The 22,154-nt window shown below is 37.5% G+C and overlaps 6 protein-coding genes and 2 long non-coding RNA genes across 12 annotated transcripts; 4 read left to right on the top strand and 4 right to left on the bottom strand.

The window, feature by feature from the left end:
* Nucleotides 1-2: 2 nt before the first annotated feature.
* On the top strand, nt 3-428 carry LOC111481013. The gene is made up of 2 exons (XR_002717970.1): nt 3-40; nt 169-428. It is a non-coding gene; the product is annotated as an uncharacterized LOC111481013 (long non-coding RNA).
* Nucleotides 429-620: 192 nt separating this feature from the next.
* On the bottom strand, nt 621-7,788 carry LOC111481009 (serine/threonine-protein kinase STY46-like). 5 transcript variants are annotated; one of them, XM_023126273.1, is made up of 16 exons: nt 7,313-7,788; nt 6,099-6,213; nt 5,744-5,841; nt 5,545-5,643; nt 5,120-5,174; nt 4,643-4,753; nt 4,416-4,466; nt 4,074-4,252; nt 3,889-3,996; nt 3,345-3,418; nt 3,079-3,254; nt 2,230-2,325; nt 1,674-1,754; nt 1,530-1,583; nt 953-1,083; nt 621-889 (listed from the first exon to the last, which is right to left on the bottom strand). In XM_023126273.1, exons 1-16 carry the CDS (start codon nt 7,504-7,506, stop codon nt 859-861), a joined length of 1,653 nt encoding a protein of 550 aa, XP_022982041.1. In that variant the 5' UTR covers nt 7,507-7,788; the 3' UTR covers nt 621-858. The 5 variants fall into 5 exon arrangements, with proteins under 5 accessions (XP_022982041.1, XP_022982043.1, XP_022982042.1 ...); XM_023126275.1 differs by having other exon boundaries at nt 949-1,083; nt 7,313-7,787; XM_023126274.1 differs by having other exon boundaries at nt 621-867; nt 949-1,083; nt 7,313-7,787.
* On the top strand, nt 1,766-2,686 carry LOC111481011. Its single transcript, XR_002717969.1, has 2 exons — nt 1,766-2,127; nt 2,204-2,686. It is a non-coding gene; the product is annotated as an uncharacterized LOC111481011 (long non-coding RNA).
* Nucleotides 7,789-9,905: 2,117 nt separating the features above from the next.
* Nucleotides 9,906-10,738, bottom strand: LOC111481291 (uncharacterized protein At1g76070-like). Its single transcript, XM_023126715.1, has one exon. It carries the CDS (start codon nt 10,736-10,738, stop codon nt 10,076-10,078), a length of 663 nt encoding a protein of 220 aa, XP_022982483.1. The 3' UTR covers nt 9,906-10,075.
* Nucleotides 10,739-11,772: 1,034 nt separating this feature from the next.
* On the top strand, nt 11,773-12,719 carry LOC111480962. The gene is made up of 3 exons (XM_023126203.1): nt 11,773-11,894; nt 12,120-12,239; nt 12,396-12,719. Exons 2-3 carry the CDS (start codon nt 12,134-12,136, stop codon nt 12,533-12,535), a joined length of 246 nt encoding a protein of 81 aa, XP_022981971.1. The 5' UTR covers nt 11,773-11,894; nt 12,120-12,133; the 3' UTR covers nt 12,536-12,719.
* A 132-nt stretch (nt 12,720-12,851) lies between these two features.
* LOC111480961 (pentatricopeptide repeat-containing protein At1g20300, mitochondrial) lies at nt 12,852-14,928 on the bottom strand. The gene has a single exon (XM_023126202.1). It carries the CDS (start codon nt 14,660-14,662, stop codon nt 13,058-13,060), a length of 1,605 nt encoding a protein of 534 aa, XP_022981970.1. The 5' UTR covers nt 14,663-14,928; the 3' UTR covers nt 12,852-13,057.
* A 123-nt stretch (nt 14,929-15,051) lies between these two features.
* On the bottom strand, nt 15,052-18,410 carry LOC111481092 (calcium-dependent protein kinase 29-like). Its single transcript, XM_023126422.1, has 8 exons — nt 17,610-18,410; nt 16,688-16,831; nt 16,284-16,436; nt 16,080-16,195; nt 15,833-16,000; nt 15,623-15,750; nt 15,446-15,545; nt 15,052-15,295 (listed from the first exon to the last, which is right to left on the bottom strand). The coding sequence occupies exons 1-8, from the start codon at nt 18,247-18,249 to the stop codon at nt 15,224-15,226; spliced, it is 1,521 nt and encodes a 506-aa protein (XP_022982190.1). The 5' UTR covers nt 18,250-18,410; the 3' UTR covers nt 15,052-15,223.
* Nucleotides 18,411-19,262: 852 nt separating this feature from the next.
* LOC111481272 (uncharacterized protein At5g48480) lies at nt 19,263-20,558 on the top strand. Its single transcript, XM_023126685.1, has 2 exons — nt 19,263-19,658; nt 20,130-20,558. Exons 1-2 carry the CDS (start codon nt 19,393-19,395, stop codon nt 20,347-20,349), a joined length of 486 nt encoding a protein of 161 aa, XP_022982453.1. The 5' UTR covers nt 19,263-19,392; the 3' UTR covers nt 20,350-20,558.
* The last annotated feature ends 1,596 nt before the right edge of the window (nt 20,559-22,154 follow it).

Below are 22,154 nucleotides of genomic sequence, written 5' to 3'. Positions count from 1 at the left end.
GTCGAGAGTTATCATCAAGAAGTTTTCTCGTTGTGATGTGGTAAGCAAAAAATTGGTCAGAAAGCTATCAACTGTTCACTTTTTATGGTTGCATATACCACTGCAACAAGAAAGAGTACCATGAAATGTGGCGATGCCCCATCTCGTTTACTTTCTTCTTGATCGCAGGCTTCAAGTTCTTCGATGTCGCAGGAATTCTGATCCCCACATCTTCAACATGCACAAGATCGCGAATCTCCGCATCTTCACGATCTCCATTTATATGTGTGTGTGTGTGCGCGTGTAAATTGTGTGGATGTGAGACAGTTCTTTGCCATTATTACAGATGTGGGACTGGATCCCCACTCTGAACCGCAATGTGCGACAAACCAGAAAAGTTGTAAAGCATGAGCCAATTAAAAATATCATGAACGCACATTTCGTTATCATATTTTTATTCTTCGATTATTTTTAGTGCAGTGTATGATAGAATTTTGCTCAATCTCTACTTTTTGAAAGAAAATAATGACAACTTGAAGAAAATCAAAATTCATCCAAAGCATATCGATCCAACACATACAATCTTTCACTTGTATATCCATAATATATAATATTTTCTGTGGAGTCAAGGGGAGACTTTGTTCGCATTTAACAACAAATATCATATCTAAATCCAATACCTTGTCAAGTCATTATTACTCAATCTAAAAGGTTTCATATTTTACAGCAATGTAGATGTGAATTCACAGCATTAAGTTAAGGATAGATAATTGCATGTAGTTAGGAGTGGTAACCTCCTCGCTCCACCATAAAACGCTCTGCTCCTGCCCAAGATTTTGGCCGCCTTCCAGATGAGCCCTGCCACTCCGCAATTTTCTATTATGTAATCTGTTCCAGGAACGTAAGGTGCCTGAAAACGTCCCCTTGTAAGCAATAAGTTTGAACAGTTTCAGCAGAACTTTTCCCTACCTACTTAAGGGTTTGCTGCAAAAGTTTCGTAATTTCAGAAAATTCAGGTCTCAAAGATGGATCCTGCCGCCAGCATCTCTCAAGCAAGTCCACGATCATTGGATTTGCATGCCTCGGAATCTTAGGCCTCAGACCCTGAAGTTCATTTTCCCAACTACTTGTAATTTGAAGTCATGTGGATGAGAAAGTGCACTTGAATATTTCCAACATCACTATTAATCTACCGACATTACTTGAAAGCTTTGTAGAGATGTAAATTATGAATATGTTCTTGTTTCTTCATAGAATGTTTCTAACCGTTAAATTGTTGACTTAGAGTTGCCTGTCAATTCTAATTAATTACAATTGCAAGCTAGACGGAACAAGTGGAATTTCCTTAATGAAATGCCTCAAAGATTAGTGCAGTTTATTTCTCTCGGCTAGTACAAGATCTACATGACTTGCAGTTCAAAACTGAATGTTATGCTTACTAAGACAGAAAAAAGAGGACGATGAGATGGGGATGGATAGCAGGGGAAGAATCGAAACAAAATGGTCCATTTCATTTTTTAACAAAATATTGTACGAATGAGGAAATATACCTTCTGGATCACGCCCATTGCTGCTTGTAACGGAGTTAGGTTATCATAAGGCAGCTGACATTCCGGACACAAAGCAACCAAAAGATGGTTAGAAAGGACACAAGGAAAAGAAATTATATTTCAAAACAGAAGAAAAGGATTTACCTGCCCTGTAAGCAGCTCCCACAACACTATCCCAAAGCTGTAAACATCAGCTTTATGATCATATGGTTTGTGCTCAATAACCTTGCATTCACCAACCACAAACATCCAAACGTCAAAAGAGCGAGGAAAAACTACCACATCGAGAAAAAATTACATTATTGGCATCATGGCTGGATTATATGCCAATATCATTTCCTTTTGAAATAGCAAGGAATTGAGAATGGAAACATATCTTCGAAGAGTTCTATGATCCCAAGTTCAAAAGTAATCAAAATAACTAGAAATCATTCATGACAAATGTCCACGGGGAGAACAAGTTTTTTCTTTCTCAGTTCCTTTTGATAGTTCTAAAAACAACTATTGCACGTCCTAAAACTTCCTAGTAACGATTGCCGTGCTGGTGCTGCAGAGTACTTGTTAGCATGTATCTCATATGAGAAAACGACAAGACTAGGTACATGGAACTCTGATCCGTTAGGTCTTTCTTGAAAACTCAAACTTACAATTGGAGCGCCTGATGTCAATCGTAGGGTGAATATATTCGCAGAATACAAACCTCTGGAGCCATCCAACGATATGTTCCAGTTTCTGCAGTCATCACACCAGATTGAGATTGCATTCTGGCAACACCAAAATCAGCAACCTTGACAACCTGTCAAGCATTTTGGTTTAAAGGTGGGACTGAAATAAAAAAACAATCTGATAGAGTTCAAAAAAAGGAAAAAAAAAAAAAAACAGAGGCACACTTGAGAATGGGTACTCCAGGAGATGACTTAGTACACTAGGATTGACAAAAGATAATCCGCAAATTCAAATAACGATTATGCTTATAAATGTTTATTATAGAAAAGGAAAATCATTGGATTCAAATACAAGTTCAAAGCCTGCAGTACAGAGTAATGCCAGTCAAATGTGTCGATGAAACATGTAAAGGCTCAAACCTTGTACCCACTCTACTTTATTCACGCTCTTATTTGAATGTCAATTTAAGGGTGAAAAATCAATTACATACAGATGCAAAGCTCAGAACAATGCCTTTTGTTATTCTATTATTAACATTATAATGGGTTATCGTTGTCACATAAATCATAGAGAACAAGGCGGCTAAATAGTATTGATCATAAAATTGAAAGTGACCAATAAAGTGAAAGTATTGCATGGGTAAGATCAGACGCATTCCCATTAAATCTAACCGGAAATCAGAGCGTTATTCCTGTGAGTGCACCAGATCAATTGTTATGAAATGAAGATGCATAATATTCCCACCAAATTGAATAGCAGGAAGCATGATCGTGGAAACTAACAGAAAACAATAAGCCAAAATGACTTGGGAAGTAATCAAGTACGTCTTATGATGACTTATCAAAAGATCACCAAGTTAAATGTCAAAAAATTTATTTCTTACCCCATCTTCGTCCAACAAAAGATTTGCAGCTTTGAGATCTCTATGGATGATATTCTTTTGATGCAAATAGTTCATTCCCTTGGACACATCAACTGCCACTCTTAGTAAGGAAGGAAAACTAAGAACGCCCTTTTTTTTATGTAAGAAGTCATGCATGCTTCCACCAGGCATGTATTCTACAAATCATGGGCATATAATGTACACATTATCATACATGCAAACCAGACTCATCAGTCTTATATCAACGAAATGTGTAATTAGATTACCAGTAACAATAAAAGCGCTTGGAGGTCTGGTAGATGCACCAATAAATTGGACAACATTCTTATGCCGAAGATTTCTACAAATTTTAGAAACAAGAGGGGATGAGAAGGAACTACTTAAGCGCTGAGATTCTCCACCATCCACAGGCACTCTTCGACCCAGGTATATTTTACTCCTCGAATTAGTTTAGATTTTGAAGCACAAAGATAAACTAATAATAGTAGAGTCCAGAGACATATGCCAATCATACTGATAGGAATGCCATATTTTAGCGAAAAGATCACCTAATTGGCAGAGTATCAAATCACAATATTCTTGTATATGAAATGAACATACAAGATCTTAAAAACAGAAAAATGAAAAAACAGATAATAGCGGTGTGGAAAATTAAGCTACACAGCATAAGAATGGAGAAAAGATCACCTGATTAGCAAACTATCAAATCACAATAATCATTGTAAATGAAGAGAACATGCAAGATATTAAAAACAGAAAAATGAGAGAACGATAGCAGCATTGTGGAAAATTAAGCCAGGATATAAAAACCTCATGATATGAATTTCTTGAGCAAATTCCCGCCGTACAGCCTCATTCAAGCTTCCATCTTTTAGAAGCTTAATAGCCACCGCTTGACCATAGAAAGTGCCTTTATACCTACATCATTAACACCACATTTTGCAACAAGCATCCGAACACAAATAGTGCATTACCTAAATTATAAGTAAACTCACAAGTCACTAAAAGATCCAGAAACAATTTTCTTCTCATAGATTAACAGACTCGCATCAATTTCCCATGCACCAACTTTGTGACGTGGAATGTTGACATAATTTGTGATGAATTTGACTCCAATTTTGTCTTTCTTCCCAGTTGGGGAAATGCTCCAAGGTGTAAATAGAGGATGTCTTTTCTGTATAACCCAACTTATTAGATGCATCACGTACATGATAAAACAAGAAAATAAGTAAGCAACACTATTCTATTATTAGTAACTAATAAGAATTCAAAACATGATCAGACGAAGTATAACCATCCATAGCAATTTAACCTTTAGCAAGAATATCAGCAGCTACCTGAATCTTTGATATTTCTTCAGCTAGTATATCCTTTAGCTGTTTGGTATCCTATATATTTCAAAACTCCATGTCAAAAATCAATTTGTATAGAGGGGAAAGGTAACAATGTTTTACAAAAAATACTCGAGCATTCTGTACTAAAACATCTGCAATCTCTTCTCCATATTCTAATCGATGTTATATGAAGATGACAATGAAAAGCTTTGGAAGAGGAGCCAGATTACCTCAATTGCCCAACCATCAACTACAAAAACATCCAAGGAAAAGCCATCTGTTGTTGAAAAAGCATGCGCTTCTTGAATATTCAGCCCAATCTCAGAAAGTAAGGACGTCAACTGAAAAAGTTATTTCTGTTATGAATGTATGACGTCTAATCACATATTTAACTAAAATAAATCGTAACAGCAAATTGATTTCAAAACATGGTGCTACAAATATAAGCAACATTAACAGAAAGCATAAATGCTAAACCAAGTACAATATTTCCTAAAATAATAATGACCATTTTTTACTAGTGCACGTTCTTCACCCATATAGATGCTCCACATTCTCCACTGTCTAGAGTACATTTGAAGAGTGGATCTCTAAATCAAATAAACTTGGTGCAGTCTAAAGACTACAAAATGTGTGTCAGAAAATCTTTTGAAAGAAGCTAGTTGAATCTATACAAAAATTAATTTTAAAATTAAGGGAGAGGCTACCTGACTGAGTAGTTTTGGCTTGTCAATTGTTGATATTGTAATTTCATGCATTGGCCTGAAAGCATTCGAATCTTGCTTGAGAAAAAGAGCGTGGGCATCTATAAATTTTCATTGTTTACCAATCCACAGGCAGAATAAATTAAATTATTCCAAGAAAAGAAGAATTAAACCCTTTTTCCTTTACCAAGAGAAGAAGGGGAGAGAGGATTACTTTTTCCCAAGAAGAAAACTGTAGTACTAAGAATAGGGAGAGGCCATTATATTCTTATCGAAGTGACATGGACAAATCAATGAAATTTTGGTAGTACAGAATTTTAAGTTTATGATATGAAGCATCGAAAGTACAGATAAAAAAGGACAACTGTATGAACAGACCATAGACTCATGTCCTTAAAAACTACTCCGATTTCAGAACATTATTTTACCAGGATAAAGTGTCAGGCTGATTTATATCATGTAATTGGCTGATTGCAAAACCAGATTCGACCTCTGTTGTTGAACCAAATGCTGGTGGGGGGTGTTGTCTGCTTATATATGCAGAAAAATGAAAATAAAAAATATGTAGTTATAATATCCTTGAAGTCCCAAACATACAGCAAAGTTCAAATCTTCACTTAACCATGCCTCTGATTGCTGTCATAATCAGAAAACCGCTGGTCCACTTTTTCCTTCAAGTTTGAATGTACATAGTTGCCAGAGTTTGTGCCAGGAGATGAATGAACCTACAGAGTGACGAATTTTTATCTTAGCATTTTACAGATAAGAACAAAATAGATTTCTCCTACAGACTCTATAAATATTAAACTTCAGAACACTGAGAAGTTAAATGAAAAATACCCTTCAGTCAAGATAATACTGCAAAAAGTTCATTAGAAGGAAATTACTTAATCATGTAAATAGCAAGAGATAAAAAAAAAGAAATCTGATTTCTCTGTCATATCAAAATTTAGAACAATAATTAGGAGCTCAGGGTCACTACCTGTACGAGACGGACATCAATTGCAGGACGAGTAGCAGAATCATGTGCCATGAAGAGAAGATTTTTGTGCATGAGAACATCTTGAGCCCTCTCCACGTTGACGTCCATAGCATACCTTTGACATTATATTTACCAAATATTCATACCACGAGGTCTTTATAATTCTCAGACGGCAAAAGTAAATCTTACTTTCTGGAGCTAGAGAAAAGTGTCGAGCAGATCCGAACCAAGTTCCACATGGATCACACTAGTGCTTTCTATTCTCTTAAGATAAGCGATAGAGAACACATTTTGGCATGACTTTTTTGAGTCAATATCCTAAAATAGAAATGCCACATGACCATATAGATAATGCTTTCACGCTTCTTAAATTTTTCAAGAATTTTATTTCTACAAGTTTTTGGCTATGACTTCCCGTCGATATATTTCTTACTCTACATATCCTGAAGAGGTCAAATTCAATAGAATAATATCTTGAACAAATAAGTACAGTATTGATTTAGCCAAGTGAAGCTAATATACTCTCTCTCTCTCTCTCTCTCTCTCTCTCTCTCTCTCTCTCTCTCTCTCTCTCTCTCTCTCTCTCTCTCTCTCTCTCTCTCTCTCTCTCTCTCTCTCTCTCTCTCTCTCTCTCTCTCTCTCTCTCTCTCTCTCTCTCTCTCTCTCTCTCTCTCTCTCTCTCTCTCTCTCTCTCTCTCTCTCTCTCTCTCTCTCTCTCTCTCTCTCTCTCTCTCTCTCTCTCTCTCTCTCTCTCTCTATATATATATATATATATATATATATATATATATATATAAAAGAACACCCCCGCACAAACACAAGAATATTATCGAACAATTACTGCTTCACGCCACAACTTCTTTTTCCTTTTTCTTCACAAGCACATCTAAGAAGTATAATCTCTTTACATGTACGGAAATTAGCCATGACAAGCAAGAAAATTAGCATAACACAAAACAAAAACAAAAATAAAAATAAACTTTCCCGTTACTTTAATCCTTCTCCAATTTCCTCGGTGATCCAACCGCCGTAAATCGATGGCGTAATCCATGAAAAATAGTTTTTCTCTCATCTTAGTGCACTTACGAAAAATAAACAGTCGTTAAGACGCCAGTGTACACGACGAAGTAATAGGAGAAAAGCTTTAAACGGATTCAGCTCTGGCGTGAACAAAGAAGCGCAAAATGACTAAAGATAGATTTCAAGTAGCATACCTAGTAGGAAGGCGATGAAAATGAGCCCAAAGTTCATCCTCAAAACCAGGAAAGCTGGTCTCCGCCTCATGCGACAGTCTGAGTCGACGAAGAACTTCGACGTAAACACCAACCTTCTGCTTCTGTCTCCAGGTCTGAGTCGAAAAATCATCCACCGGTCTACTACAACAGCTCTCAGTATCGTCCATAGCCATGAGAGAAAGAAGAACCGCACAAAACGAAATCAAAACAAACTGTTACGAAATTGAAACGATATATCCCGTTAAAGATCAGCGAGTGGCAAATTTCAAGGAACAACAAACCGATTGCTCAGTGAAGCAACAAGGGCGAGAATTATAGTGACGATAGAGGCGAAAAAGTAGGAGAAAAAAACGATTGGAAGTTGGTAAGGAATTTGGCGCCCTCGCGCTCTGTGTTGGTCGTTTTCTTTCCCTCTCTTTGCTCTGTTATTGAAATTTTCACTCGAGATTTAAAAATATAAGAGAAAAAAGAAAAAAAAAAAAAAAAAAAAAAAAAAAAAAAAAAAAAGGTATTAGCTGTTAGGTCGTGGCGCATTGGGCTTCCACCTTCGTTGCGCTTGTCGACGTGGATTCTAACAAAACCCCTCCGTGTTTTGCTTATATCACCGCTTTTATAAATCCACCCAATTTCCTTATTCCCCATTTAACTAATAATATTACAAATTGACCACATTACTCCTTCCTTGTTTTCTACAAACTAATATTTATTATCTTTTTAATTAAAATGTATTATATATTTCAATCAACAAACCACCCTTTTTTTTTTCTTTTTTCTTTTAAAGTTAGATATTAAAATATTTTCCCTTGAAAAAAATAAGATTAAAAATATGGATAATTTAGAAATTTCAAATTAAAATTAAAAAAGGCTATTTAAGAGCTTCAATTTAAAAATATGGATTGATGTTTGGCTGACCATTCTTGTTTTGCACTGGGGAGGCCACTGAGGGGGCAAGAATGAACTTGGTTGGGATTTCAAAGTTTATGCGCAAACTATATACATAACAAATTTATTTCAAAAAATAATTCGATTTTCTATTTAATTATTTTCAGAATTTTTTATTTTTTATTTTTTTATTTTAGAAAGCGACAATTCCAATTTATTATTATATTATAATTTAGTTTATATAATATTCAAAATTATGTTTTGATTCCAACTATTCTTTTCCCCTAATTTCGGCCGCTTTCTTACCTCTTAAAAGGTATGAAGTTAAAATATTAAGAATAATGGAATCAGACGGAAGCTGCATGTAAATGGACCAAACAACCCCTCAACTGCTGCAATGTACATCCAAACCACTTTTGAATTCCTCAAACTGGATTGGCTCTCCCACAGAATGGGGGCACAGTTTGTCATTTATTTTATTCGTTTATTTCCCAAACTCTATTATAAAATATATACTACGCCAATTGTTTATTCAAAGTGCCATTTCCAGTTGTATTATTTAAAACAAATAGGATTCACGTTTACAAGACTTGCAAGTATTAAATAACGATGACATAATCGCCTCAACTTTATTCATCGGAATCTTCCGCTGTCAATATGAGATTCTGATTATTATTATTTATTTATTTCAAGAGTATGCTTGAATATATGTATATATATATATATTTTATAGTTTGAGATTTATATATACATACATCTGTATTAATAGAAGGTACAAATCCATTATCGCAACAAAATATTAATATAATTTGGAGTAAATACATGTGTTTTTTTTTTATGCAATTTGAGATAATAAGAAAAAGAAAAAGGGAAGAAGATTCGGTTTGGTTGTTGGGTAGGTTTGAGAGAGGCATGGAGTTATTGCAAAGGCATGCATGCAGGCAGGGTGCGAGCCATGGGCACCGATATGTTTGAAAATAGATATGGCGCTGCGTGTTGCCCAACGAAACGATTCCCTTTTATTTAATATCCTCTGCATTCCCTTTTATTGGAGACGGAAAACACGCAGAAAAACAATTTGGAATTCAATGCTTTGGTCCGGTGTGTGTTCAAGTTTGAGAGTGAAAGCGCTTTTAATGCCACCCAATCTCTAACCTAACTCTGCCTCCTCCCTCCCTTTTATCCCTTCTTCATAAGCCCACCTTCTCATTTTCCCCTTTCATCCCTTCTTCTCCCTCTCCCTCTCCCTCTCCCTCTTCATGTTTGAAATAGTCTACTCCGATATTGGCCCGGTTCACTCAGATCTAACTTTTTCTTACTTTCTTTACGTCTATCTGATTGAGCCGTGTCAATATCTCAGTCTACTTTTTCCTTTTCAATTTTCTCTTCTCCATCACATATATTTCCATCCATTCAACCATAATTTCAGGTTCGTTCCTCTCCTCTTCAAAAATATTTTGTTTATGATATATGATTAGAATTGCATGCATATAATATATATGCATTTAACTTGAAAGAAAGTAAATGGATTGAGTCATGCATTTAACTTGAAAGGACGCAAAAGATTCCGTATGATAACATAATAGCTTATTATATGCATTGACTTCCCCTACACAGAAGACACTATTACACAACTACCCATCAATTATTTCATTCATTTCTGTCATTTTCTCTATCTATTTTGAATCACTGACAAAGGAATCTGTAGATTTATATCTGTTCCGAGTGGGCTTTGTTTTAGGCCCTTCTTGTTTAATTTTAGGGCCCAATTGGAAATATGGGTAAATGGGCCTTGTAAAATATAGATGTTCATATTCTTTGGGCGTTAATTACCAAAAAGAAAAAAAAAAAACTGAAATATCAACTGGAATTGAGTTGAAGAGGTGTGGGAGGAACGGCGGTTCTTCTCTTCCATATATTCACCTCCTTTCTGGGTTGCAGTGGGCCCACGTCTTCTCCGATCCACACTGCCTCCGACACCGGACTCCGCCAATCGCCCTCCGTCTCCTCTCCTTCCAAGTCAGCTGGTACAATCTGCGCCGTCCAATCAAAACTCGCCAACGTGTCACGTCCACTCGAGAATCGCTTCATCTGATTCAACCTTGGCGCTTTCTTCGGCAGCGGTGGCTTCCCACCACCACGGTGATTTCTTGACGGTGCCGCCACATCGTTTGATTTTGCCCTCCCGAGTATTTTCCCACCGGTCAAAATTCTCTTAATCACCGACGGCGGATGCCGCTTTTTCGGCTGGGAAATTTTAGCCGCCGCCGCCGCAGCATTCCTCGCTATTTCCTTCATCTTCTTCTTGTGCTTGATTTGGCCGATGCACGAAACTTTCGGCGAAGTTGGCTCCGGCGTCTGGAATCCCGAACTATTCGATTTGGACTGCGCTTCTTTTGGTATGATCGAGATCTTTACTGGACTGGAAAACCCTCGTCCGGCGACTTGGCGGTTCTCCCTGCCAGGACTTTTCAGCGGGTTGTGGAAAATGAAGGCGGAGGCCGCTCTGGGAAAAAGCTTCATGATTTATGTTTCTGGGTTCAATTTTGAGTCTCAATTTCTGGGCGTGAATTATATATATTGTCAGTTAAGATTTAATTAACGAAGAATTAAGAAAGGTTCGTCGACGCTGCTTTGGTCAAACGTCGTGAAAGGTCTGACCGAGTTATATTTTTCCGGCTACCTTCAAATTGTTATATATTACAAAAACATTCCTCCACCATGGTTTTATTAACTATTTGGAAAATAAATCTGGGAAACTGTGCAGTATTTATGTTTGTCATTTGAAATTATATCACAAATTGAGTATAGAGTGATAATATTCCTAATATCGTACGACACAGAGGCCTTATTTTTTAAATAATCAAGAGGCCAATATTGAGTGAATTTAATGACATGTTTATATAATTAAAAATATATACTTAATACGGAAGAATTAGTCGAATTTAAATAAAAGCAGGCGGAATTCACAAATGTAAGTAACGTCACATTTAATTAATGTGTGTTTTTAATTTTAATATAAAGTGGATGTTAATAGTAAATGAGTATTTTATTTGGACCAAAGAAGGAAGATGCAAGGGGAGCCAATTTGAGCTCCCATCTTTGACTTGGTTGCATTTGTTAATCACTGACTTTATCTAATCTAAGTATTTTAATTTTATCATTAATTATTGGGGTTTGGCTGGTGAAAGAAACAAATTGAATTGGTTTAGTCAATTTCCGTACTTCGTAAATGACATTTTTTTATTGTTTTTTTTTATTTAAATCAACCATATAAATACTATTTTTATTATTTTATTTATTTGTTCTTTACCCGTGCTTTCAAAAATCAAATCAGATTTTGAAATCAAAAAAAAAATTAAGCCAATATTTTGATTTTATTAAAAAAGAAAAAGAGGGCCATCGAGCCCAGTTAAAATTTTGGGCCTACTAACCTGGAGTCCTACTGGGCGAATACCAGGCTTCAGCCCAAATCGTTTCCCAGGAAAGCCCAGTTTTCTGGAGTCACTGGCCCAACTCCAGTCCTTCTCCAGATCGTCGTCTTCCTTCATGACCTTCGAACCCAGAACTGAACAACAGAAATAGTTAACGTCAGATTGAACCAGAAATGGAATTCACTTCAGTTTGATCCACCGTGGGCTTGACGAACAGGTAGTAGCACCACCTATTTGTCCTCTCGGTAAGTCCGTACGTTCTGGAAGAAATTTACGTTTACGTTTTGCCCTAGCTTTTGTTTGATATGATTCTGCTAGAAGATATTCATTTTGTCCAACTAGTCTTCAGAGCCAAGAGATTTCGATTATTTGTTCTATAAATTTCTCCACGTTGGAATTTTACTGGTGGAAGAATTTTGTATACAGTCGAATTGTTCCGCTATATCTAACATTGTAGAAATGTTGTACAGGAAGAGAATTCGCCATGGTTCTCTCCCTCGATTTACAGGAATTTATTCTCCGTGCAAGAGTGTTGAAACTGTACAGGCAGGCTTTAAGAATTGCTCAAAAAGCTCCTGTCCACGCTCGAGGTTAAGCTTTTGATTATGATCTTACAATGAAGTATTGTTTTGATGACGAACATCCACTTTCTATGCATTTTTCTTGTCATGATTTCAGATGTCATTTGAATTCGCCCTGGTTTCATTTCGGATTTCGTTAGTTTTGAAATTGTCTGCTTTGAACAGAGGAATTGAGACTTGCAATCAGACAAGAAATGGAGAACAACCGCGGCTGCAATGAGAGACAGAAAGTAAGGTTTCTGCTCAGTGAAGGAATAGAGAGATTGAAGCGTTTAGAGGAGATGTTGGATATGCAGGGTAACTAATAATGATTGTCATCACCGACATCATTCAGTATTCTTTTCAAATCTCTGTTACTTCAGTATGATATTGATACTCAAAGTTGAACATTGTCTTGATGAAATGATTGGATTCTGAAAACAATAATCTACAGCCGTTTGAATTCCTTGCAAAATTTCAATAACAAAAACAGATCTTTTAATTCCAAAAGCCTGGTCTACATTTTAGTAGAGAACAAAACAAAGAAGCTTAAGAAGAGGTTCAAGAGAACCAAACAGCCCCTTGTAATTTGTCCCCTCCTAATTTTAAGTATCTAATCTAGGAACCTTTTGCCTTCTAATATTGTCGTAGACAGCTCTCCCAGCCCACGCAATTTGCAGCCTCAGGCCAATTCACATAGGATCTTAACAAAATCAAAGCAATGACTCCAGCCATACAAACTGCTGGGTGATACTTATAGTTATCAAATGGGGCTTTAACTTCTTCTTGTGTCGGTCGACACTTTGCCAACGTAACTACAACTTCGAGTATAAAAGAAGCCAGGTACTCTAAAGGGGCCGTGAGGCAAAACCTCTCTCGACCATCTTATCCACCAATTCCTCGTGCTTCTTCAACTGTCCCGCCTTTCGCAGCTGCTGCAGAACCATCTCATAGATGGGCATGCTGGGCTTTAAGCATTTCTCCTCAATCATTTCCCTGAAGAACTTGTAGGCATTGTTCCAATGCCCCATCCCACAATATAACGATATCAGTACTTGGTAAGTATTCAAATTAGGCTCAACTTCTTCTTCTTCCATCTCCTTCTTCAACTTGAAAATCATATCAGCAGATTTCGATTCTGCAAACATCCGCATCAAGATATTGTACGTCACTGTATTTGGCTTACAACCCAGATCCTTCATCCTAGCAAACATCCTATGAACACCATTTACATCATGCGACTTCGCGATACACCTAAATATGGGATTAAAGGTCGACGCATTCGGGGTACAGCCTTTCTTAGCCATAGAGTTGAGGACCTTTGTAGCCTCTCCAAGATTATCATCCTTACAATGAGTCTCAATAAGAAAGTTATAAGTAATTATGTCAGCAGCACAACCCAATCTCTTCATTTGATTGTACACTTGCAAAACCTTCTCTGTTCTACCAGCCTTCACGTGGACTCTTATAAGATTGTTGAATGTAACTGAGTTGGGATTGCAACCAGCATCAACCATCTCAGAGAAAACATCATGGGCACGAGTAATTTGGCCACATCTACACAATGCATCAATCACAATGCTGTAAGTATAAACATTAGGGCTAATACCTGCCATCTTCATCTCTTTAAACACCCTCTCGGCCTCTGAGATATCACCGGCTCGACACCAGCCATGGACCAGGCTAGTGTAAACAATAACATCAGGTTCAAATTTATGTTTCAGATTGTCAAAAAATGACTGGGCTTCAGTTGCCCTTCTCTTCTTGGACAGAATGCTGATAACAATGGAGAAAGCAATCTTGTCAGGATTGCAGCCGTAGTCCTCCATGCGATTAAACGCATGAACCGCCTCCGCCGCCAATCCAGCCCTCACATACCGCCGGACAAGAATCGAGAAGGTTTCAACAGTAATTTCTACATTTCTAGCTTTCATCAGATCAATCAAATGCCACGCTAATCCGAATTGTCTCACCTTACCGGCTAGGTCAATCATCTGGTTGTAGGGCAGTGCAGAGTGGTCGAACGTTTCGCTTGCCGTCGCCCAGTTGAAGAACGCGAGGGCTTGGAGGAAGGGGATGCCATGGCGGACGCCACCAGATTTCTCGATGACGTAACGAACGACGGCCGGAGAGACGGCATGGACAGGTGAGATTTGGGATAGTTCGTTGGAGAGAGCAGAAATGGTGAAGTTAGGGCTTGGTGGAGTGGGATCGGGACTGGGATTTCTTCGATAGTATTCCTTAATTAGGGAATGGAATTTACCGGCGGCCTGGATTTCTTCCGGTAAGAGGACAGGCTTTGAGGCATTCGGAGTAGTATTGCTCGCGTCCTCGTCTTGAAGTTGAGACTCGGAAATTGAAGTGGAAGATGAAAATAAACGGTGATTCTGTAAGAACGGCGAGAGAGAAGACAGAAAGGGTGAAAGATTTGGCTTCGATTTGAACAGAGCCATTACTGGATTCTTCTCCGTTGAGGTTTCAGTCCGCTCCGGCTGCACAGACACTCGGCTTGGCGTTGGGTTTTTGCAGGGTTTTGCAGCGAACCTTCAACCTCACAAATCACAGATCTACCGTGAAATTGATTGCCCTAATTTCTAAATTTCTAAAAAATTCTCCAATAATTCTGTTTAAAAATAAATATTTCAAATTTGCTCAAGTTTTACTGCAAACAACAATTTCATTTAATTCCTCATGTGAAGATCCGTGAGAAAATAATTTCATACATATTTTTTAAAAAATGATACTGTGAAGGGTAGAAATTGTATTTCTTCTTCCTTAAAATTTTATAAAATAAAGCAATACATAAGAAATTTATAAAATTTTAACTGTAAAAATATAAAATATATTTGATAAATATTTCTTGGGGTTGACTAAAAAATTTACATTGAAGAACGGAAAACTTAATGGTATAAGGGACGTTATTGACTTTGCATATCTAAATAATTATCTATACATAATAATAAACATAATTCCCCCCTCTTTTTTGTTCCTTTTTTCATGCTGTAAACTGTAATTTAGTTAATTTTTGGTTCCATGGTCCCTTTGGTCATCATGTTTACAAACTCGTCGAAATTGATTTTTCCATCCTGAAACAAAGAAAAAAAAAAGAGTTATTAGAGTGAAGCATACTCCATCGATATAGAACTATCTTCGTTTTGAATAATAATGTGAGGAAACCAGCACAATTTTTAAAAATATGAAACTAAAAACAAGATAGTTATTAGAGTGAAGCGTACTCCATCGATATCGATGTCATCGAGAATTTCATCCATGGAGTCCTCATCTCCCATTTTATACTGAATCATGGCTTGTTTGACCTCATCTCTTGTGATAAATCTGAAAGAAAGTATGAGCATCTTGTGTATCAATATCACCTTCCCAATGCAAGTGGTTATCAATACTTCATTACTAACCCGCTTTTATCTATGTCAAAGAACTGGAAGGTCTTGTATATGTTCTCTTCCTTCTCAAGCCTATGTCGATGCATCGTTGCAGTAATAAACTCGCCATAGTCGATCATCCCGCTTCGGTCGACATCAGCCTAACCAAGCAGAAATGTAACTTGTTCATGTATTAGGATTAATAGGCAATGCATGAACAGAGGACAGATTTTTGGTTCTTACCGCATCCATTAGTTGCTTTATTTCTTGTTCGGAAAGCCTCGAACCGAGCCTCGACAAACCGGTTTTCAGCTCTTCTAATGTGATGGCACCACTTCTATCAGTGTCTATGTTCTTGAACATTTGTTTCAGACCTTTTAATTCTTCTTCTGAAAGGTTTTCTGCCATTACCTACCAACAACATTGCATATCTCTAACACAGAGATCATAGAAAAGGTAAATGTAAATTATGTAAAAATATGTAATATACTTTGAGAGCAAGCTGCTTAAACTTGTTCATTGCTCTGAATTGCTTCATTCTAACGAGCACCGCGCTATCGATCGGCTTGCTGGAGGCCTTGCCCTCGATCTTTAACCAAGGATGTTCTGGTCCATCAATGAGAGAAATAGGTTTAAAGCATGTTCGAGAGTGATTTTGATATGTCATGTGCTTTCTAAATAACTAATATCTTACCGAGCGCTTCTGCAGCCGTGATCCGCTTCTTCGGGTCTCTTCTCAACATTTTAGAGACAAGATCCTTGGCAGAAGGGGATATGGAAGGCCATGGAGCGTCTTCCATTTTCAGGTTGCCACTCAGAACTGCTTTTAATATGTCATCCTCAGTCTCTGATGGAATTCAAACGTCAAAATCATTAGAAGAAAACAAAACCAACTCCATTAAACTCCAATCATAAGGGTACAATACTTTAACTCGTTAGCTCGGTTCTAAGTCTAGAAGAGATACTCGTTTTTAAGGCGAATACTAAAACGAAACCAACTATAAGCTAACAAGTCGAGTCTTAAAGGTAGAATACGAAAAATGAAATCGCTAACAAACGAGGCCTTAAATTTTAAATCGTGTGAAGGAATTTACTTACGACCACAAAACGGAGGCTCTCCGCATAGGATAAGGTAGAGAATAACTCCAGCACTCCATATATCAATCTCCTTCCCATAATTTCGCTGCAGAACCTCAGGGGCAATATAATATGCACTTCCAACTATGTCTTTGTATGTTTTGCCTGACAAACCATTTTTCATTCAAACAAAAGCTGTTATCAAGCCTGAGAAATAGTAATTTAGTATGCAACGTTTTAGTCCAAATTGTTAGGAACCACGATCATCGACAATGTTATGATGTTGTTCATTTTGAACATAAGCTCTCGTGACTTTACTTTTGGTTTTCACAAAATGCGTCATACCAATGGAGATGTGTTTCTTACTTATAAACTCATGATTATCCTCTTAATTAGCCAATGTACAACTCCCTCCCAACAATACTGCCTTCGAACAAAGTATACCATAGAGCCTCTCTTGGGGCCTATGGAGTTTTCGAACAACCTCCCCTTAATTGAGGCTTGATTCCTTTCTCTGGTGCCCTCAAACAAACTTATACCATTTGTTCGATACTTAGAGTCACTTTTGACTACACCTTCAAGACTAACAACTTCTTTGTTCAAGGTTAAGTTAAGGGCACAAGTCTGATATCATGTTAGTAACTACGGCCTTACGTTCATCTTGGTCTCTCAAACTTCAAGAAATAAAAACAAAAAAGAAAAAGAAATAGAATTCAGGCTTCATGTTGCTAGCCTTCAGTGCTTCATGAAGTGGTCAACTTGGTTGACCAGACTCTCTACGTTGACTTGGTCAACAGTGACTTTCAATGTACCCCTCATGGTTTAATAGTTGAATGCCATTTTTTTAATCCAAGAAGAACTCCATTTGCTTAAGAGATCACAGTTCAATTCATTCCCAAGCAAAATCAATGCAACATGAAGGCATAATCGAAAACTGAGTTACCTTCTTCGATGAAAACGGAGAGTCCAAAATCCGTAGCCTTAATGGGCGAATCGTCGTCTTCACTGACCATGAGGAAGTTCTCAGGCTTCAAATCTCTGTGCATAACCCCCATAAAATGACACGCATGAACCACATTCAATATCTGTTTACAAATGGACGCCGCTTCCCTCTCCGAGTAACTGTCTTTCTTGATGATCCGATCGAAAAGCTCTCCGCCGGAACACAGCTCCATGATGAGATGCAAATTTTCCTCATCTTCATACGCGCCCTTGAACTCCACGATGTTGGGCTGGCCAGTCAAATGCTGAAGAATCAAGATCTCCCTTCTCACATCCTCTATATCATCGGGATTCACCATTTTCCTTCTGGAAATCGACTTGCAAGCATATTTGCGCCCAGTGGCCCGCTCGGTGCAGAGATAAGTAGTCCCGAACTGGCCTCGACCGAGCTCCTTGTGGAGGTCGTAGATTGTGGTTATGTTGATGTAGGGGCGGCCGGTGATGGGTCCAATCTGCGACGGCGGAACGGACTTGTAAGAGGGAATTGATTGCGGCTTTTGAGGGCTTTGGGGTGTCGAGTCGGAGCCGTAGTTGAAGGAGGCGATTGGAATGTCGCGGATTCTGGTGAACCAGAGGCCCATGGCGGAAAGGGAAGAAAGAAATGCAGAAATCTTTTGGTTGTTGTTGATGTTCTTCTGGGTATGAAGATTTTATGAACGGAGGTTGGAAGCGAGCAAAATGATTATTACCTTCTTTGCCGCCGTGGGTTCTTTATTCTGTGCTTTGCTTTGGCCTCTGGGTTGCTCTTCAGCATCATTCCGTCTGTAGTGTAATCTATATTTGTTTAATTTAATAGTTGCTTATGGCCGCAGGACAAGTATCCCAATGGCATGCCCGTTGCCCGTTCCATTTGAAGTCTTGTTCACTAAAATCATATATTTAAAGGTTAAAATGTCAAATAAATGTGGAGATATAACTAGTTATATGCTATTGTTTGGTGCAATTCTTCCCATCATTTTCAGAAGTGTTTCCTCCTCACGTATTCTAAACATTTTCTTACAAAGTGTGATTCGCCGGTAACATTTAAATTTCTCAAGATTGACTTGTTAGCTTGGTTAGAACAAGTGTCTTAGTGGAAAACGAACCCAATTTAAAAAAAAAAATGACTTGCGGCCCAACAATCTGGAGACCATCGTATTGGGCCTTTAAGAACGCAGGTTGGCATGGGCCTTCTAGACCATTGAAGCTGGGCCATGGAATATAAATGGGCTTCAATTCCGTATAACTTCGACCCCAAATTTTGGATTTATTCGAATTATTTTCATTTTGTTATTTTCAAAAATTAATTTAATAATCTGACCTGATAAAAATAAAATAGATTAAGTACATGTAATTATCTTAAATATAATGGATAAAAGTAAAGCTGCTTAAAGAAGGAATGAAATATATATTATATTTTCTCCTAAAAAATATATGTACAGAGATGAAAACAAGTTCTTACAACGATTTGTACAGCGGTCATATCAAGAGCAGTAGGACAGGGGTACAAATCGTAAATTACATGAAATAAAGGGACTTTTTGAAACGAAACTCCTCGATTTTGCCCATTCCATCCAGTTCCCGCTTTAACTTTTTTTTCCTCTATAAATGCAGCGTCTCAGTAACCGATTGTAGTCCCTCACGCCATTACTGTCTTCTCTTTTTGTTTTCTCTCTCAGGGTTTTCTTCCATTCCTCTTCCTTCATTCTTTGGCTGTTTCTCTTGTTCTTCAATCTTCCGTTTCAATGGCGCAATCCGAGTCTCAGAATGGAGGAGGAGCTGAGAAGACCTTGAGTTTCAAGGCTCTTAAGCCGCAGCTTCTCGTGGAGGTGCCGAAGGCCGCTGATGCTGTCGTGTTTTACAAGGCTGCATTCGGCGCGGAAGAGGTTAGTCGTACTGTGCATCCGAAACGCAAGGCTGAGCAAGAAGCTCCAGCTATCCTTTCCGCCGAGCTCAGCCTTTCTAACTTCTCGTTCCTCGTCTCTGATGTTCCTGACGCTTCTGCTCCTGAGTGAGTCTCTCTCGTTTTCTCCCGCCTTCTTTCTCTGTTCGTTTATGCTTTTCTTTGATAGAACTGATCAACCAGTCTGTATTGCATTTGTTTGTTGTTTTTGTTTGCTTTCCCCACTTCTGAGTTGTGTTTTTTTTTTTTTTTTTTTTTTTTTTTTTTTTTTTTTTTTTTTTTTTTTTTTTTTTTTTTTTTTTTTTTTTTTTTTTTTTTTTTTTTTTTTTTTTTTGTCTACTCTTCAATGGTCCCTTTGAAAGATCTGCTCAAGCTCATTGAGCTCTGTTTTTTCCTCGAGTTTATCTGATGCTTAAGCGACATTTCATACGTTTGCTTCGGTATCTGTATGTCTCTTATTCTGCGTCATCTAGCAGCTTGTTCGTCGTTTTCTTTGCATGGCGTCTCGTTCGATTCTGTGATATTCCGATCCTTGCATACCTATCGTTTATGATTTTTTTTCTTTAATTGTGTTTTCAGCGAAAAATTATTAGAATCAAGAGTTGTGCTGTTCTTGGAAACGGAGGATATTACAGCCGCTGTATCCAAGGCCGTGAGTGCTGGAGCTGTTGAAGAGTCTGAGATTTCAGAAGGCGATGGCTCATACGTCGGCCGTCGCGTTGCTAAGCTGAAGGATCCATTCGGATTCAACTGGTTCATCGCTACACCAGCGAAAGAAAGCGCTGTCGTGGAAGCCTAACTTTCTGCGTCTTGCCTAACTTAACCCGCAGTTTTTTCTTTCGATCTCGCAACATTGCTTGTAGGCTCTTAGAATTCGCGAGGCTTTTTAGTTAGGATGTTTTGAATACGTAGCTAAAGACTGTTGCCTTTCTGTTTGGCATTCTGTGAACGCTTGTGGACGTTTTGGTTATGCTTTTCTTAGTGGCAGGCTTCCCCTTGTTTTTGACAGTTCCTTCTCTAAGCATTTAGCCGCTACACATTTCATTTCACTTATTTTGCTTGCAATTTTCGAATAGCAAACTTTGCGGCCTAACCGAGTCTGCGAATTGTGCCTTTTAATGGATAATGTCGTTAATCCGAGCATGCTTTTTGTTTACACATTCTTCAAGAATGTTTATATTTTTAAAATTAAAATGCTCCATTCTGTGTCAGGAACGAACGGAGGATTTCAAATTGCATCCCGCTTGAAGTTACTTTCTGCTGTTCACAGTAATTGGTGATTGATGAGGTTGAAATCGCACACTTGTCCTTGCGGCAGTTTCTTTTGTGGTCCAACAAAAAGGGGCTAGTACGGGATCCTTGACTTATCGTAATCCGCTGCACTGCGTGCCTGAGATTTTCAGTGGCTTCTCCTACGGAAGGCTATGGACTGATGGTCACTCACTGGAGGCCATTGTTTTATAGCCCACTATTCGTCTACTGTGCAATGTTTGGTGAATGGTTTTTATGATAATTTAATTTTGCCGTATTTCTTTTTAGGTTGTGAAATTATTCATGTGATTTGGATTTGTTCTTTGTTCTTTGTTTCAATTTCACAAATTCCATGTCGGTTTCATCCATTTGGATTCACTTTTTATTTATTTCTTCCCAGTTTTATATTAAAATGTTCGAAGGAAAAAACATTTTATAATTTTAATCCAATTACGGCCTTAAACTAATAAGATACCAAATTTTAGTTGTCTTCATTATTGGCACCCTCGGCTCGGTATTCAGGCCTTGATGGGCGTGCTTTGCTTTCTTGGAATTCATGGGCCTTATTTAGGTTTAGGGGGCTAGCCTGTGGGCCGAAGGTAGGAATTGGCCCATGAATGGGAACTTTTAAAATCGAAATCAGATTAAAACTTAGTCTATATTTTAATTTACTTTTGTAGCCCTACGAGAAAATTCAATTGATTTCAAAGGTTCTTTCTATAAACAAAAGCAAAAAAATTCAAATATTTAGATTTTTTTTTTTTTTGAAAAAATATAGTTCTTTTTTCTTAAAAAAAATATATTTGATTTTTCCATAGACTATTTTGTTTTTCTAACCATTCTGTAGACTTTTAGCATAGCCTCAATCCCATGCCTAAGAAACACGCCTCAAATGATTAGAGGGTCGAGCCTATGAATGTGGCTAACTTTTTAGTTTTTTAGTCTATCGATTATTTTTCTAACTTTACTCAGATTATTCAGTTAAATATTCATCGCACTTACTTTTTGTAGGTCTTATGTGATAACATGATCGAATCGACCAAATTCACACGTGACAAAAACAATAGATTAAATTAACTTAATAGTTATACCCTAATATCCAAATGGTTTAAAAATAAAAATAAAAAACGTCCTATGGATAAGGAGAAGAGTACAAATATTTGCTTTATGGTTATTAATATTATATATTCCCCAGTTTCATTATGTAAATTCAAATAAATAAATAAAAATAGAACAAATTATGAAATTTAGTTAAAATTTAGCTATCACATGTAGCAGCTCAATAACTATTCAATGCATAATTAAATTACAGATTTTAATTTCTATCTAACAAATTTAATATCTATAAGTGAA

This window comes from Cucurbita maxima, unplaced genomic scaffold (genome assembly GCF_002738345.1).
Source record: "Cucurbita maxima cultivar Rimu unplaced genomic scaffold, Cmax_1.0 Cma_Scf00006, whole genome shotgun sequence".
Lineage (NCBI taxonomy): Eukaryota > Viridiplantae > Streptophyta > Magnoliopsida > Cucurbitales > Cucurbitaceae > Cucurbita > Cucurbita maxima.
The sequence above is the reverse complement of the archived record's forward strand: the minus strand, read 5'-3'. Positions and strand labels throughout refer to the sequence as shown.